Source organism: Triturus cristatus, chromosome 2_1, assembly GCF_964204655.1.
Source record: "Triturus cristatus chromosome 2_1, aTriCri1.1, whole genome shotgun sequence".
NCBI lineage: Eukaryota > Metazoa > Chordata > Amphibia > Caudata > Salamandridae > Triturus > Triturus cristatus.
Genome location: NC_140581.1, coordinates 827600002 through 827618016, shown reverse-complemented (window position 1 = coordinate 827618016; position 18015 = coordinate 827600002). Strand labels below are relative to the sequence as shown.

Sequence of the window (18015 nt, the reverse complement as noted above, 5' to 3'; positions counted from 1 at the left end):
CGCGAGCCCAGGGGCCTCTGCACTTAACGACCAGCCATTCGCGTCAGCATTGGAGCACACCATTCACCACAGGCTCTCTGCATGTCATAAGGGATAGTCCTATATGTTGCTATGGGATCGCCTCATCCCCCCCAGCATTCTTCCCTTCTAACAAGTAGCAAGTCAGTGGGGCCCAAATGTCAGTTGGTCTTGAAGCGAGTGGTAAGAGTTCAGAGTACGTGTTAATTTGTTCTTGGCAATAAACAATATCCCGCATCCAATCCTTAAATTTGGGGGCCCTGCCTCTGCCCCATTTACATGCAACTCGTCTTTTAGCCAGTAAGAAGGCCAGTGCAATGAATTTGCGGTGCGCGGCTTGTATGGGCTCCACATACCCTAAGAGTGCAAGGACAGGGGAAGGCTCTATCTCCGAATTGATCATTTTGGATACCGCTGTAAAGATCTGACGCCAATAACGCTGCACCGCCTCACATGCCCACGCCAAGTGGAGGAAGTCTGCCCCAGGAGCATGACACCGGTCGCACCTATCATCCTCCCGGAGTCGGTATTTGTGCAACTTGACAGGTGTGTAATACAGCCTGTGAATATATTTATAATGTATCATTCTGAATCTGCTACTAGAAGAAATACGCTCCGTTTGTTGAAGGCAGAACTCCCACTGTTTGTCCGTCAGTGGGATCTGCAGTTCCAGATCCCACTTCTCCCGAGCAGCAAGAGGCGGCGCGTCCACCAGTGATCGCACCGACCCATAAATCTTGGAGACCAACTTGGCAGGGGTCTCGTCACGAAGGGCACGCTGTAACGGTGTCACCTCTGGTGGCTCTCGTGGGAAATCGGGCGTGAGTGCCTTAAGCCCCTGCCGGAGCCGAAGATACAGAAAGACCTCAAGGGGAGAAGGCTGGATGCCTCCATAGAGGTGCTCCATAGAACGGAACGTGCCATCATGGTACAGGTCTCCCCATGTCTTAACGTGGATAGCATGGGCCAATTTCTGAAACCCTGTCTCCTGCAGCAGGGGCATGGCAGGGTGGTAGACAAGCGGCAAGAGCGGCGCGTATACCATATTTAGTCCCAGCTTAGCTGTTATTCGCTTCCAGGCCGACACTGTACTTGCCACTGTCGTGGGGGGTGCATCTGCCCCCGTTACTGGAGCGTACAATGCGCCTTCTATGGGGATCGGATGCGCCAACCAGTGTTCGGCCGCAAGCTGGGGCATATATCGGGGCTGCTGTATCCAGAAATAGGCGTAATGCGCCTGCGCCGCTTGAAAGTACAACTCAAAGTCCGGGACGCCAAACCCGCCCTGCACAAACGGCCTAGTGAGGACTTCCCATTTGAGTCGAGGAGACTTCCCGCCCCAAACTAAGCGAATAAGCTCCGAGCGAAGGGTCCGGAAAAAGAAACTGCCCGGGTAAAAGGGGATGTTCAGGAAGAGATACAGCAGCTGCGGCAGGATTACCATTTTAACCAACGACACCCGACCTGCCATAGAAAGGGGGAGCGTAATCCATCGAGTGATGCAGTCGGTAATACGGGTCATCTTCGTGCCATAATTGGCCCTCATCAGTTCCTCCCTGTTTTTCTCAATGTGTATACCTAAATAGGTGAAGTCCCCCTCGCACCAGGCTAGAGGGTATTCCAGCGTAAATCGTCTAGTAGACGCCGTAAGCGGGAAAACCCGAGACTTGCTCCAATTGATCTGAATTCCCGAGAGCCTGCCAAACCTGATGAACTCCCTAAGAATCGGATGAAGGTTAACACAGGGATCACGAATATACAGAGTGATGTCGTCCGCATACATAGAGATCAATATCTGTCTTTGGAAACACCGCATCGCCTTATCCTTATGATGCTGTCTGAGCCGCGCCGCGAGCGGCTCCATGGCGATAGCGAACAACAGGGGCGACAGGGGGCAACCCTGCCTAGTGCCCCTGGTGATATGAAACGCCTCAGACAGTTTCCCGTTCACCAGCACTCGGGCCCTAGGGGATATGTACAAGAGCCTAATCCAAGAAATAAAGATGAGGGGAAACCCCATCAATTCCAGAACCCGAAATACATAATCCCATTCAAGCGAGTCGAAAGCTTTCGAGGCATCAAGGAAGACGGCAGCCATCGGGAGATCGTCATGCACGGCATTCAGAATCGAGAAAAAAGTACGTAGGTTATGGGATGTTGCTCTTCCGGGCACGAACCCCGCTTGGTCGGGGAGGATTAAGTTAGGGAGGAGTAAGTTAATGCGGGTGGCAATCAGTTTAGCAAGTATTTTTACGTCGCAATTGAGCAGTGAGAGGGGCCGATATGAATCACATTGGTCAGCTGCTTTACCAGGCTTGAGGAGAGATGTAATGAGGGCCATACGCATCGAGGGGGGCAGACGGCCCACCTCAAGAGCATCTTCATACACTTCGCGGAGGACCGGCGCCATAAAATCGATGTAGGTCTTGTAGAATTCGATTGGGATCCCATCAAGGCCAGTGGCCTTGCCCGATTGCATGTGCATAATAGCCTCCCGTACCTCATCCAATTCAAAAGGGGAGCTTAAAAACGCCCTTTGTGTATCACTAAGCCACCCCAAGGAGACATCCCCCAAATAGTCCTGTAGGTGCAGATCCCCAGCCCTGGTCGACGTATATAAGTGGTGATAATGCTCAACAAATGCGTTAAGAATGAGCGTGGTGTCTCTGTACACTGCACCGTTCCTGCCTTCAATTTCCATTATAGTATTTGGCGGGCGCGTCAGTCGCATCGTCGCTGCCAGGGCTTTCCCTGGCCGTTCGCCTTCGCCATAGCGGCGAGCTACCCAGTGTTTACCCCTAAATTTCACTTCACGATCGGCTTCAGTCATATATTCCGCTATCTTTTCACGGATACGAGCGAGCGTGGCATCCTCAGGGTTGTCGGCCAGCGACACCTCAAGCGCCCCAAGTTCACCCTCCAGAGTACGCAGGCGAGCTAATATGGTTTTGAGAACGCCTGACCCCTTAGCGATGCACACTCCCCGTATGGTAACTTTAAAAGCGTCCCATATGGTACCGACCTCGGACACGGAATCTTTATTGCGCTCAAAGAACTCCAAACATTCCTCCCGTAGCTCCTCCTGAAATACAGTATCCAGCAGCATCATGGGCTGCAAGCGCCAAGAGGCCACAGGGGGGCCTAGGTCCTCTGCCCGCAATGTGACGCGGGTCGGCGAATGATCAGAGAACGTGCGTGGGAGATGGTGTGCATGTTCAAGCGCTGCATGAAAATGAGGTGAGATAAAAACATAGTCAAGTCGTGCCCATGATTTTGCTTGCGCCGTGAAGTGTGTACCTTCACGCGCGTCCGCATGCAGGTGTCGCCACGTGTCTATTAAGTTATGATCAGCCAGTACATCCAACAGGTTCGCACGCGCCTTAGTGTAATGGTGCGGGGCCGGGTGGGATCTGTCCCTAGACGGATCTAGTGTAGTGTTGAAGTCCCCCCCCCAAATCAGCTGTCTCGGGCCCACGCCCACAATTGCCGCATTGAGGTCTGTAAAGAAATGCGGGTCATCTATGTTGGGGCCGTAACAACAGACCAGGGTAACCGCCACATGTCCCAGCCTACCCCACATTAGACAGTATCGCCCCTGAGCGTCACTTTTAGTGCCCTCCATACTGAAGGGCGTTCCCTTCTTTATCAATATCGCCACACCCCTAGAGTACGAAGAGTAGGAGGAGAAGGCAGCAAATGCCGCCCATCTGCCAGCAAAGGGGTGGTTGGCTTGCACTTTGAAGTGGGTCTCTTGGAGAAAGGCAATATGTATGACATGGCGGTCTAGATAGGAGAGTATCTGCCTCCGCTTTCGCGGGTCTCCCAGACCCCTAACATTCCACGTCAGGATATTTAAGGCCGACTCTACTCGTGTCATGGGGACAGTAAAAGAGTAAGATAGTGCTGCGATAGGGGAGGGCCCCCCACGCAGCCATAAATATACATGTTTGACCGCGGTGTCACCCCAGCATCAGAGCAGCGCCACCACCCGCGCCTCATATGTCTGCAGTTACCTCCGCCAGGCCATACGTGAATAAGTGTGGGAGGGGCCGGCACCAGGAGGGGGTCCCCCATCCCGCCACCAACAAGTACACCCATAATCTTAAAAAAAAACCTCACATTGATGTTGGTCGCGTACAACAGTGCAATAACATATTCAAACATTCCCATCCCCCCACCCCACATCTTGAACATTTCCAACAGAATTCCCGTAATCTTCTGAAGCACATGGCCCACCGGCAACGTATCTAAGTCAATCTCACACTGCACTGGAAGGCGCACCTCCCCGCTCCACCCGGCGCCAGCCGCCCTGCATAACCACCATACCCAAGCATGTTGACCTAAAGTTTGGGCCAGGGTCATCACACACAATCGTTCTGTCCCAGTCATCAAGCAGCTATCTATAAGAGATTCCTCATAATTCCGCGCATGCCAACTCCTACCACAGACCTCAGGCGCGGGCAGATCAGGGCGGCCCGGGCTAGTAAGCTCCGGGGCCCTCGCTCCAACCCCCTCCCATTCACCCCCTGAATATAGGACAGATAGCCCCGTACACCCCACGACCCCTGACCCATCAATGAGCGTCCCTACCTGATCGTTGCCGCAGGCCATAGTCGCAAACAGCGTGTGCAGCAGGGGTCCCCGCCAGTGCCAATCCCTCCGCCCGGGCAGAGTTGCCCCGGTAGAAGCGAGGGCAGCGGGAGAGACCAGGGCCGCCAATCGTATCCCTACCCCACCCCCAACCCACTGAAGCAGCCCCAACTTGCCAGAATCCTCTCCCCTCCCCCCACCCATAACTCCCCACCGAAAGCTCAACAGGAGCAACACAGTCAATGTAAGCAATGGGGTACACCCCATGGGGTCCGTCCAGAGTGCGCCCATATCCACCCCCAAAGGCCCACCCCCTCTCACAATAGGGGGAAGGCGCGGGGAGGTGGCGCCTGGAATACGTTACCAGCCGCTGTCCCACATCCGACCAATGTAATTCCAAACAGTCACATCGTCTTCATGCTTGCATGTCCCATAGGCTTGCATCTGTATTAAGCAATATGACAATAGGTCCTGAGTTCGCAGATCCATCTAGCAAAAATAAAAACAAAACACATCCACATAGCTAGTGTTCATCGTCACGATCTTCCTCTCCATCAGTAGACCTCTCTGTACGCCCATTCTTCAGAGCCTTAAGAAACTCCTCTACCTGCTGCGGGTTTGTAAAGAAGTGCTGCCGTGCTTGGTGGGTAATTCTCAGTTTCGCCGGGTAGAGTAGTGCATAATCAATTTGTCGGGCCCGCAGTTTCTTTTTAACATCGAGAAATTTACGCCTCTGTTCTTGCACGATAGGCGTGAAATCAGGGTACACGGTAAAGTTGACCCCGTCACACGAGAGTGTCTGAGCCGTGCGAGCCGCTCGCAGCGCTGTGTCCCGGTCTCTATAATTTAATAGCCGTGCAATGATGGGTCTTGGAGGAGCTCCCGGTTGCGGCCGCGGCCCCAGAGAGCGGTGTGCCCTCTCGACGATAAAGTGCTTGGAAAAAGCGTCGGAGCCAACGGCGGCCAGGAGGATCTTTTCCACGTAGTCTTCCATGCGCCCCGTATTGGTGGACTCCGGGATCCCTACCACGCGGATGTTATTGCGGCGGCTACGGGCCTCCAACTCCTCATTCTTTGCTGCTATAAGTCTCAAGACATTGTCCATTCTTGAAAGCTGCGTGGTGTGGGAGGCTGTGGTATCGTCGTTATCGAAGATCCTCCGCTCAGTTTCCGCAATCCGCTCTTCATGGATATCTATTTTCTGCGCGATGGCGTCCATTCTGGACGATAGCCGGTCCACTTTATCCACAATTGTAGCAAAACCTTGCTTCATCTCTTGCATCAAGTGTTGTAAGTCCGAGGCCGGAGCAGAGGTACCCGCCTCGGGCGCGGGCGAGCCCTGGGTGCCTCCCGTGTCCTGCGCACCCCGCACCCCTTTCTTGGTCGCCGGGGGGTCAAACGTGAGCTTAGGCTGCCGGCTGTCCTGCTTGCCCATCGTGGGCGCTGACACAAGTCTCAGTACGCCGGCTTCTGCTATCCTCAAGGGCACAGGTGGGCCCAAAAGTCCCGGACAGCACACAGCGCGGCCTCAGTGGTGAGTACCAGGCCACCGGCGGGTCCGAACCAGCCACCTCCGACCAGGGAGCAAAGGCAGGTAAGAGGCATCCACCGCCACAGCCCCCAGATGAAGACCGGCCGCCGGAACCCCGATAGCCACAGATGCCGTGGCAGGCAAATGAAGCGAGATGCCCCGCAGGTCGCAGGGTGCAGGGCCGCGGCGTCCGTAGCGTGGCGTCCGTAGCGCGGCGCCCTCCTCGGACCTCCAAACAGCGGGCCGGCACACGGGAGAGAGGCCAGCCAGGCACCGGCATACAAGAGAGGAGCCCAGCTCTCGTCGAGTCTAAGCAGATGGCCCCGAGGCGGTGAGTCCCCGAGCCCCCCTCACAGGCCCGGGCACCACACAGCTGCCGTCGGGTGGGCGCAGTCTCGGTCCCCGTCTCGTCCTCCTCCGGCAGCAGGGGGAGGGGGGGAGCACGTATCAGATCTCCGATGTGCGAGCCAGCTCGATAATCCTCGCGCAGCAACGTGGCTCACTGCAGGGAGGCAGTGTCCGGCCGCGCCTCTCCCTCTCTCAGCGACCTCTCCGCCATCCGCACAGTCGTCAAGGTGCCGCCAGCGCGGGTCCCCAGCACGGCCTGCTTGCCACGTGGTGAGCCTCGGACTTGCGTGGATCACACGCCGGGCGGCTCGCTCCGCCCCACGTCCGCCACGCTCCCCTTCCGGCTACCGCCGCCGCCTACTCCGCCGATGCTGGTTGTACAGGGCCAAAACTTTCACCAAAGCAGCAGCAGAACACCCTCAACAGTTACGGGTAGTTTCGGTCGCGGGAGCAGCGGCTTAAACAGGATAAATTACGGATTTGAGTTCCAGGCTGCAGGAGCCTCACAGCAGTGCGGCCATTCTGCGTGCGCGCTCTCTAGCGCCCCCCCATCTGCCACAATTTCTTTTTAACTTTTTGGTAGGATGCCTTCTGTCGTTGGATCTCTTTTGAGATGTCTGGGAAGATCCGCACCGTTACATTAGTTACCTTCTGCCCCCCTTTTTTGCAGGCCATTGCTAGGATGGAGTCCCATTCCCTAATTTGCAGGAGCTGCGGAATCATGGGTCGTGGGGGAGCCCCTAGGGGTGGAGGTCTGGCCGGGACTCTATGAACTCTCTCGAGGGCGAAGAAAGCTGTGAGACCCTCCGGGGCCACACTTGTACGTAGCCACTCCTCCAGGTATTGCACTGCGTTTGCTCCTTCAATTGTCTCTGGGAGGCCTATGACCTGAATGTTATAGCGACGGGAGCGGTTTTCGGCGTCTTCCGCCCTCGTCTCAAGTGTCCACACCTTAGCCTCTACGATCTGCAGCTGCTTCTTCATTGCAGCCATAGCGAGAGAAAGATCTGCCAGTGCGCGTTCGTTGCCGGACACCTTCTCCGCTAGCTTTCTGTGGTCATCCTTCAACAGGTTGAGATCCATGCCGATTTGTATCGATTTTGAGTTCCAGGGCTTCTCTAGAGTCCGTAATAGCTTGGAGTATATCCTGGAGCGTAGGTGCGGCACCATCCTTCGAGGTTGTCGGCGCAGTTGTTCCTGATGTCGCCGGTGTCGTTGTTTCGGGCTGGTCTAAGTCTTCGTGGGCTTGCCCATTGTTTCTTAGGGTTCAGTGCCAGGTACGTGCTGTGGAGGGGGGCAATCGCGCCGCACCCCAAGTCCCTAGTAGACAAATACTTCCTGGGGGCTAGTTAAACACTGCACGTCCCGATGCAGGGCCTGCACAGCTTTGCATCGTGCCGCACGCTGGGTCTTCTTCGGGTCCTCCCAGAGATCTGCCAGCCAGTTGTGGGGCCCACTAACTGGCTGCTGCGCTGGTTATGCGAGGACGTCATCCTGCCTTGTTCGCATTGCACTCCTATTTTCTGACTCCCACAAGCTAGAGATGGCCCAGCTCACCGAACCTTCCCTCCCTCAGGACAGCAGCCAGATGAAGTCCACGCTACCAAGTCAGGGAGCGCTGTCTAGCTGCGCAGGCCCGCTCTTGGTCCGTCACTCGTTCTGGTCACGCTCAGAAGGGTGTATTCCTGTTCTTCTAGTTAAGGTTGCGCCCAGTAGCGGCTCCCCCAGGGCAATGTAGGTGTCTCTCCACCAGCCCTCCTCTCAATTCTTGAGTCGGGCTGCTGCCAGTCGTGTGCCAGGTGGGCCGATTATGCCGGCAGTCCACATCCTAGTTCCTCTCTCCCAGGTCAGCAGTCAAGCAGAGGCCTCAGTCAGCTTTGCGAGTCTGGAAGGCCCAGTTTTCCTTCTCCTGCCAGCAGGGCCCCCGCTCATATCCCCGCGGTAACCCCGCCCTCAGCTCCAGTCAGGGGCAGTGCAAGAACGGCGTAGGCACATGCAGCTCAGCCCTCCCTCACAGTCAAGCCTCCTCTGTGTGTGGCAGTCTCAGGCCCTCCACCCAGGGAGGGGTCTTTCCTCCTCACGCTGTTAGCTGCCGCTGCTCAGCAAGCAGCCCCTCGCTGCTGGCTCCCCGTGCTCCTACCTGTCCGGGAGCCAGTCTCGTCTCAATCTGATTTCGAGTGCAGGGCCGGCGCCGGCTGCCGATCCCTGTCCCCCTCTGGGTCTGCGTGCCATTTGTCCGGCATTAGCGTGTCTCCACGGCAGTCGGCTGCTCACTACTCTCCAGGTACCCACAGGCTCACTGGTGCTTCAGCGCCACCCACAGCGGTTCAGGGCCGCAGCTCGTTGTCTCTGCTGAGCCCGATCTCCACGAGGCTTAGACCTGCTCAGGTGCCCCCCCTGACGGCCCACCCCAGCCGCATGGGCGGGTAACTTCGATTCCACGACTTACCTTCTCTTCTGTGCTGGGGTTAAGGTCGGGCCAGGCAGCCTCTCTGCGCTGCCACCACAGTCTTAGCACTTCGCTGCGCTGTCAAGACGGGCTGGTTTCTGGTCTTGATTCAGCCCCGCTTTCAGTCCCCACAGTGCTCTGACTCCCTCCGTCAGGCACCGTCGGGTCTCCCGGGCTCCGCCATCTTGGGGACTCAGGACTCCAAGCGGGTCAATATGAAGAAGTGGATTCCAGGCTATATAGGGGGGTGAGCACCTTCTGATCTCTCATGCCCCCTTCAGCAGCATACAGCCCCCAATCGGTGCCCCCACAGTTCTGTGGGGGGGGGGGTTCAGGATGTCGCTGGATCTGGCTCGTCACGAGGAGCTCCGAGATGAGCTGCTCACTCCATTGACGTTAGGAAACGCCCCTGTGCTATATCTATATAGTTATGAGTGTAACTACTGAAATAGACTGATATATCTGACCTTCTTGCAGTCTTTGCATATTTCTTGCAGACATAGCTTGGAAAACTCAGGCAACTGCCTCTAAATCATAGTTTAGCTCAAGCACATGTGAAGTGTCAAGGCTTATACTTTTGTTTCCTCAGTCACATTGACATCAAGGTGTTTGAGCTCCAGCTAGCTCCCAGACAGGATGAGACTTGAACAGAATGAGTGTTGATGGACCTCCAATTGAGGCAATTGTATTGGGCTCAGCTAGAACTGAAAGTAAAAGACCTCCCTCGCCTCCTGCAGGTTGCTTCTATAAGTACAAAGCAGGCAAAATGTATGAGCCGTTGACTTTATCACGATACCAGTAAATTGTATTGGACACCAAGTCTGCACATTTCACTGAGGCCAGTCGCGATCCTAGTTCCAACTCAATACTAGCTGCTGAATGTGGATGGATCCCTCTCACTTCCAGTACTAGTACAGTGCATACTACATTTGCATGCAAGTAGCACGATCCGTAACCTCTCCAGTGTGCCAACATGAGAAAAGCATACAAGCACCAGTAAATAAAGTTATTGCCACTTTCCCAAAAGAGTGCCCTGCAGCTTTTCATCCTTTCTCTTCATTGTAGATCCTTTTGTGAAATAAAGAGATGAAAGTGTTCCTGCCTCTAGCTCAGTGGGCTAAAACTCACCTTTCACTGACTGTCTAGCTAAAAGAATTATTTTTTTGTCCAGAGTTCCCTACCCGAAGTTTGCAAGGTAATTGTTCCCGGACCAGCGCTGTGTTTCAGTTGAATGAGACACAACAAGTCCTTCAACACAAAGTCTTCCAGACATTTCTGTTCTCTGCCAACACTTTTTGCTAGGCTGCTCCATCCAAGCAGGAGACGATAATGCCACTAGCTGGCAGATTTGAGGTTGGGTGGTACCAGACTACACCTTCCTGGCACCAAGGTCTCTGCAACCTAAATCATCCACATATCAGTCAGGAACATCGCCTCATTGCCACCAGAGTCCTCCTGCATTTCCACACAGGTCCCTTTTAAGATCTAATCACTGAAATTCTTTAACGTTCTTTATTCCATGTTATACCCTTAGGTTAGAGCCACATTCAGATACCTCATCTTAGATTTCCATCTTTCCTCCGATTGTACGTAACTGCCAGGCTTCATCCAGCACACGGACCTTCACAAGCAATGCATCATCAGGTTCTTAAAGCATCCACACTGAGTTTTCCTTAGCATGCTCACTCAGCCCATGCATGCACAGACACACATCACTTTGATTACTTCCAGGTACATGTCCTCTGACATTTTCAACATGTAACCCACTTTTGGTCAGCTTAGATTGTGTTTAGTTTTAACTGCGTCTATGGTTGGATTCTGTTTTCTTGAGGTTCCTGCTCATATTGAGCTTATTTCTAGCCTTTTGGCAATAATCATAAACGCTTCTCCTTGATGTCAGCCCTCCGTATGATGCTCCTTTTCAAACTTTCGTTTCTTTAGTGCCACTTGGGTACGATGAGAGTTGTGTCAGTATGCCAGTGCACTGCCATTCACATCTTATTTCGTTTTCATATCATTCATTGCTTTAGGCTTGGAATGAAGCACACTTCGCACACTAATCTGTCTGTACTTATTATTATGAATTTATGTCTCATTTTGAAACCAACACCTTAAAGGTGTCTCTGACTATCCATGTTTGTGGTCCATGATCCATGAAATCTGTGGTGGATTCATTGGTCAGAAGCCTCTGGTTACATTGTAGAGCTTTTTGGGAGTTTTTATACAGTGCTTTACATGAGCACCAGTTGCGTTACAGATGGATGCATTCATTTTTTATATTTTTTTATCAGGCACTGGGAGATTAAGTGATTTGCCCAGAATCTCAGGATGTTGAGCGTCCTTGCCGAGACTTGCACCCAGTTCCCCAGCTCCGAGGTCGACCGCCTTAGCCGTTAGGCCACATCCTCATGTCCTTACAAGATCTTACATGTGAATGCAGCTTAGTAGTATTTCATAGCAATGCACATCTATCACTGTTTGATTTTCCTTTTTTGCACCACAGGTTCTTGATTATCTCAATGTTTAGCTGGCATCTTGACATTACGTTACTGTCCAATAAATATTTTAAATGTGGAATTCCTCTTAAAACTTGTTAATCCTGTGCTATATATAATTGATGCAAGCCGAAAACACGAAGATTCTTATTTAGCATTAGGTGGTTCAAATCCATCACTGCTCAGCGTTAAAAAGGTGTATGCGTTCTTTTCATTTGCTAAAGACTGAAAGTGTTTTTGAGACTGTATGATGAGAATTTGAATTGAGAACAAGCCTGATTTTTGAGGAATTCCTTTTAGGGCAGTGCCTGGATGTTTGGGAAGCAGAACTCAATTCAAGGAGAAATTTTCAAGCCCAATGGAATATGGACAGAGACATAATGCAACTAAACGAGAGCTGGCTACTGGACGCAAAGTCATGCAAAGGCTAGTAAGGAAGATGTCGCCCTTTTTCCTGAGGCGCACTAAAGCTATCATAAGTAATCAGTTGCCTAAGAAGGAAGACAGGGTAAGAGGGTTCCTTCTGTTTTTTTAACATTGTGATTGTGTTTGTGCGTGTCATGCTTTCTTACCGTTTGCACTATTATGCAGCATATGTAGGCTCAATAGTTGTATTTTGTTCTGATTAAAAACAAATGAAAAAGACTTTAGCAACCATAACTCCTTAAACGCTCTCCTCATTGTATTCTGGGTTCCTTACCCATTTATATCTGTCCTAATGTTTGTAGCAATATTACTTGTTCCCGCAGTGGAACATGACAGAAGTGTTAAAAGCAGCGCCCATGAAGCCTCCTTCTGTTTCGAGTTCAATGATCTCATGAGATGAGCTGCCTTGCAGACTATTGCATGGTTCTTGTATACATTTCGTTGCACCGTTTTGGTCACTGGTTTGCACTGAGCTGTCACACCCCATGCACGTATTAAATGTTGCTGCATTATGCCAACATAAAATTCGTTTTATTGTTCGTTGTTGAAGATATTTCTCGTGTATTCTACCTTCATGTATTATTTTGTTTTGCTTTGACCATTGCCGTTTGTGTTTACCTGCTTGTGTTGACCTTTCTTCTCCCTCCCTTGCCCCGGGTGGAGGGGAGGGGGGGCGGGGTATCATTTATCTGTTGTACTCCTTCAGCACATGAGGTACAGTTTTTCAGACATGTTGATCAGCAGGATATGGACACCAAGAAAAAGTTACTCTTCAGTCTGTTGAAGCTGCAAGCCCTTTCTTTAGTTTGACTGTGTTACTACTCGCAATAAAGTAGCAGCGTGTGCATGGCCTGACAGACAATACTCCTGTGAAGAAAGGCAACGGAGACATGGTTGTGGGCTTTGACACAATTTCTCAGACTGTTTAGAAAGGCAATGAAGCCATGGTTTTGGGCTTTGACACAATAACGCCTTTTTCCAATACGTGTAGCCTGAAACGTAATTGGAAGCTACCAGATAGGCACTGAGTTGTCTACAGTCACAGAAGTGACCGAAAGAAATACTTGGCTAAATTGTTCTGACTGTGTAAATGGTGGCCTCTGTCACCAAAATAAAAGGATAAAGGGTAAAAAAAAGTTGCTGTTTGTTTCTTTTACCAGTGTTAGATTTGCAGTTCAACTGATGTATTGCATAATTAAAGAGGCTGCCAAGCAGGTACAGGTACAGCCAACAGAAACTTCAACCATAAATGAGAGAGCTGCCTACGCCGAAACAACACCTCAGTCTGCAAGAGGGAATGATAATGGTTACTGCTAGAGCAAGTGAGTGAGGCCGAAGCCATAACCAAAATTGAATGTCAGGGCATGGGAATATGCAGGCGCAATCTAAGATCAAGAATCCAGCTAGAAGGAGCAGGGCAATGAAGCAGAAGCATCATGGAGCACTGAGATAAGGCAAATGCCCCTTTATAATGCTTGTGGTGCTTCTCTGGCACAGGGATACTCGTGTCTTCACAGGAAAGTAGTGTAGCTGCAACTAATACCACTCTTTTGCCCCGTGTAGTTGGCAGGCAACTCAGTTGAATGTTGAGCGACTGTATGGGTTGATTATCGGCCAGCATTCGTCAGATCTAATTACTGTAGTAGCTTGTTCGGCTCGCACGTATGAGTTTATCGTATCAATTTGTTTCTTTTTAATCAATTTGATGGAACATCTGATAACTGTTATGGTCAGGGACTACCGAATATCCCCCTCCCTCCCCCTGAGCATAAACACATTTGTAATGAGGAACATGAGAGGTAATGACTTTTGGAGGCGGGGGTCGAACAACCCCCGGCCGTATTTATTAAAATATGAAAATAAATCAAAAGTTTCAAGAAATAAACATTATTTACACAATTATACGCAGAAACATAACACGACATTTGATTACAATTAATATGCACAGATTTCAGATGGCTAACCTTAACATATCTCTAATACATAGTTTTCCTATCCGAATCTAACATAAAGATCATAATCATACATTAATTACTTTTCTGCGTATCCTATTTGGGCCTACGGCAAGGTCATTAACTGGTGTCAGATCCTTATCAATTTACCACGCCCCCCGTAGGGTTGCGCATGCGCAGGGGGCCCGTTTACCGAGAGGGTACTTCCCCCCCCCCCCGGTTACCCCCATACGTTCCCTGAACTCCACGCCAATTTGGGGGGTCTTGCACTCTGCGCCATTTAATGACGTCCATGCCAGTGCGGGGTGGCCAACCAGCCTAAAAGAAAGCGTGACTCATCCCCTTCCCCGCACCCATCCAGCCAACCGGATGTACCGCCCCTGGAGTTATAGGAGAGACCCCTTGTCCCTCCCCCTGGGAGACCCCATCCGAGAATGAGGCCGCCCCCTAAGGACCTTAAATTTACTGCTCCCCGCCTTTCGAAATTGAGTGTCTCGATGGCAATGCATCAACCACTGGACCTCTTGCTTTGGGAACGTTGGGGGGGGGGGGTTGAGGTAACTCCGTGCAAGGAGATATGTCTTTGAACTTCAGCCTCTCCCCCTCCGCCGTGTAAACAAGAGGGTATTCACCCCTTTTCACCCATTTTTTCTACAGATAGTTTACTGCTCCCTGACCGACTTCCAAAGAGCCGTTTATCAGAGCGTGTTGGAGACGGCGGACGTGGGTTTGGTGCTTCGAGCCCGGGAGCCGTGCAGCTGTGGCAGTGGACGGAAACGGAAGAACTGCTGCTACAAAGTAAGAATTTATGTGCACTGTGACCTTTTATGCCAGCTTGCACTATGGGGGTGCTGTGCGCTGTTGCAATTCTTTAGGCCCTCTTATCTATCAATGAAAAGATGTATTTAAAAACAGAGGGAGTGGCGGGAAAAGCAGTTTTTTCACCTAAACACATTGCGAATTCCAGGGAGAAATAGCGTAATGAAGAGGTTTGTGTGGCTGCAAAGTTTCTCCCGCGGGGGCTGCCTTCAAGGCGTTCTATTGTGCTTTGTCCAGTGGCTTAATTTGTGGTTGTTTTTTTTTTTTAACGCCGGCATTGTTCTTTTAATAATAATTAACTAAAGTAAGCAGATATCTGGACCTGAGGCAAGTCCGCCAATAATCTTTCTTGCTACTGGTAGAGCTAAATTGCAGAATGAAAAAAGCACGTTAGCAGGGGGAAAACCAAGAAAATTTCGCAGCAGTTTGTTCTTTTTTTTAATAACGAAGTAGCTTATGTAGTGATTTTATTGTAGCTAAGCTTTTCATGGAATCAGCGCCTGGGTCGTTCCTTGGTTGTTAGGCATGACAAAAATGTCTCATGGAGGGGCAATGAAACGAAATTTCGTCTAAGAAATGTTAGTTATTTTCCTCCTCTTTTTAAAACAAAATCTATAAGAAAAAGCTGATTGATATTGTTTGGGCTTTCTTGGACATCACCTCTAACCTGTTGCTATTGTCTCAGCAGGCCTTGCGTGTAGAGCCTGGCTCGACGCTAATAATAACGAATATTTTTTTATCATCTTCTATTCCAAGGTAATGTAGCCTTAACTTCTATTCCAAGCTATTATAGCGTTATCCTTTTTTCGTGCTCCAAATCTATGAATCTCATTGAAATGGTGATAGCGATAGGCTTTCTAAAGCAAGGAGAGTACACTCTCTGATTTTGCATGCCAGTTCTTTAATACGGAACAAGATTCTTCTAGCTGCACAAAGTAATCTTTTCATTACATTACATTAGTCTTTATTTCGATAAAAGTTTCATCATAAAAGACATTTGACAGCCAAGATAAGAAAATACAATCACAATGATTAATAAAAACACGTAAAAAAATCACTATCACAATGTCACTTGTGTAGTCGGTTGCCTCCTATGTCTAATTATCCAAACCCAGCCTAAGAATTTGGCCACTGCGACTACAACACATTCGGCTGAATCATATCTTAGAATACTGGGGGCAACATATCCCTGTCTTGTTCCCAGGGTGCGGCAGATGGGTTTCAGCCATTTGGCTCTGGGTGCAGCATATGCTGGACAAGCAAAAAATATATGCCCAACTGAGTCAACACAGCCTGAGCACCAACTACAAGAATCGCGGGACCCGCCCTTCCATTTTTTTGTAAATAAGTTGGTGGGTAGGGAGCCGACCCTGAATTGATGATAGAGTTTCCTATCGCTGGGTCTGGTGATAATGTCCCAATAGTCTTCTAACAAGGGGACTGTTTTATGTTCAAAGAACCTACCAGACAATGACTCAGGGGGAACTGAGGAAATATGTTTTTGAATTACCGTAGACCAATAGAGATCTTTAAATTGTTTTTTTGATGGAAAAGGGTTGTTAGCTGGGTCTGTCCAAGGGATACCTAAACCCATAGATTCCAATAATAGTCGAACGTGCTTGCACCAGGAGATGTCACCGGCTCCCAGGATAGAGCGGACATCCAGAAAAGCTTTAGCATAAAAGCCTAATTCCGGTACTGTCCATAATCTCCTCCAAAAAGCCAGTGGCTTAAACCTGGCGATTTCATCAAAGGAGTGGCAACCGAGATCCAGCAAAAGCGGTTTCACTGGGGTAGAGCTGGGGAGGCCCGTAAGCTTTCTAAAAAATTTGTATTGTGCTGTGACCAGGGGAGAAAGGTCGGCAAAACCCCAGAGCTCCGCGCCATACAAAATTGCTGAATTAATTCTTGCTTCATAAATTTTGATGGGGGGACCTATCATTTTTGTCTGGGATTGCTTATGTTCCTTGGCCAAACAGCCCGAAAGTTGAGCAAATTTAAAAGAGAGTACATCTATTTGTGGCCTCCAGTTCAGTTTATTTTCAAAGACAACCCCCAAATAGGTCATAACATTGGTTCGTTCCAATATGTCCTTGTTCATACACACCTGGCCTTTCACGGTTTTCCCTTTATTAAAAACCATATATTTGGTTTTAGAGACGTTGACTAGCAAGCCATAATCAGAGCAGAATGTGGAAAATACATTTAGAGCCGACTGCAACCCTGACAAGGTCTGGGATAGAAGTAGGGTGTCGTCGGCAAACATAAGGAGGGGTATTTTAGAACCACCCAACGTGGGGGCGTCCGTTGATGTATTAGAAAAATATTGCACAACTCTATTTATAAATAATAAAAATAGGGTTGGCGCAAGGACGCACCCTTGTCAGACACCTCTACTAACGTTAAATCCATCAGTAACCTGACCTTGGTTCCCCCAACGCACTTGAGCAAAATTATTTTCGTGCAGCCTAATGATGATGTTTAGAAGATCCAAAGGCATCCCAAGCGCCGCTAATTCGCCCCAAAGTTTGGTCCTATTGACTAGGTCGAATGCAGACCGTAGATCTACAAAAGCAGCATATATTGTGCCGCCGCAGAGATAAACCGTTTTCCAGACAATCAGTTGAAATTTGAATGCCTGGTCTATGGTGCTAGTGCAAGATCTAAAGCCTGTCGGCAGTGGCGAGATGATATCATCCTGCTCGACCCAGGACTGGATCCTAGCCAGGATCATTCTTGCAACAATTTTTTGGACCGAATCTATGAGGCTTATTGGGTGGTAGTTCCCCGGTCATGAACGGTCGCCTTTTTTTTAAAATGGGCACGATCTCGGCGCCCTTACAAGATTCTGGGATGGCAGCCCCCATGGCAATAGCATTTGCCAAGAAGGCAATATAGGGCGCCCAGTTGCTAAGGTCGGATTTAAAAAGATCCGCGGGGACACAGTCAATTCCTGGAGCCTTGCCACTAGGTACCTTCAATAAGGCCATCTTAACCTCTTCATTATCGAATTTAAGGTTCATAGAAGAGGTCAAGTACCAACTAAAAGGGAGAGCAGGCTCAGCAGCCAAGTTACTATCCGAAAACTGGGATTTGTAGTGTGATACCCAGTTATCCGGGGAAACATTATTGGAGGGGACCTGTGCACTGGGTGTATTACCCCACTTCAGAATATGCCAAAACAAAGTGAGGTTCCTATGTTTGCTAGCAGACAAAAGGTCGCTCCAGTGGTCATTGTCCCAGTCACGTTTCGCCTGAACTTTGGCCTTGGTGTAAACTTTCCTTGCGGATTTAATAATTGCCTGGTTTTTAATATTAATGGCTATTTTTAATTTACTATAAGATTCCCGGCAGTTTTTATTGTACCAGGAGCCTGGCTTAGGAATG

At 50.1% G+C, this 18015-nt stretch overlaps 1 protein-coding gene across 3 annotated transcripts in view; it reads left to right on the top strand.

Annotated features, from left to right (window-relative positions):
* Positions 1 to 18015, top strand: part of ERCC6L2 (ERCC excision repair 6 like 2) — a 1253563-nt gene that overhangs the window by 419678 nt on the left and 815870 nt on the right. For all 3 annotated transcript variants that reach the window (XM_085632896.1, XM_085632894.1, XM_085632895.1), the window contains 2 exons: positions 11732 to 11939; positions 14467 to 14607. In XM_085632896.1, the coding sequence (XP_085489022.1) occupies positions 11732 to 11939; positions 14467 to 14607 (349 nt within the window). The remainder of the gene's footprint in view (positions 1 to 11731; positions 11940 to 14466; positions 14608 to 18015) is intronic.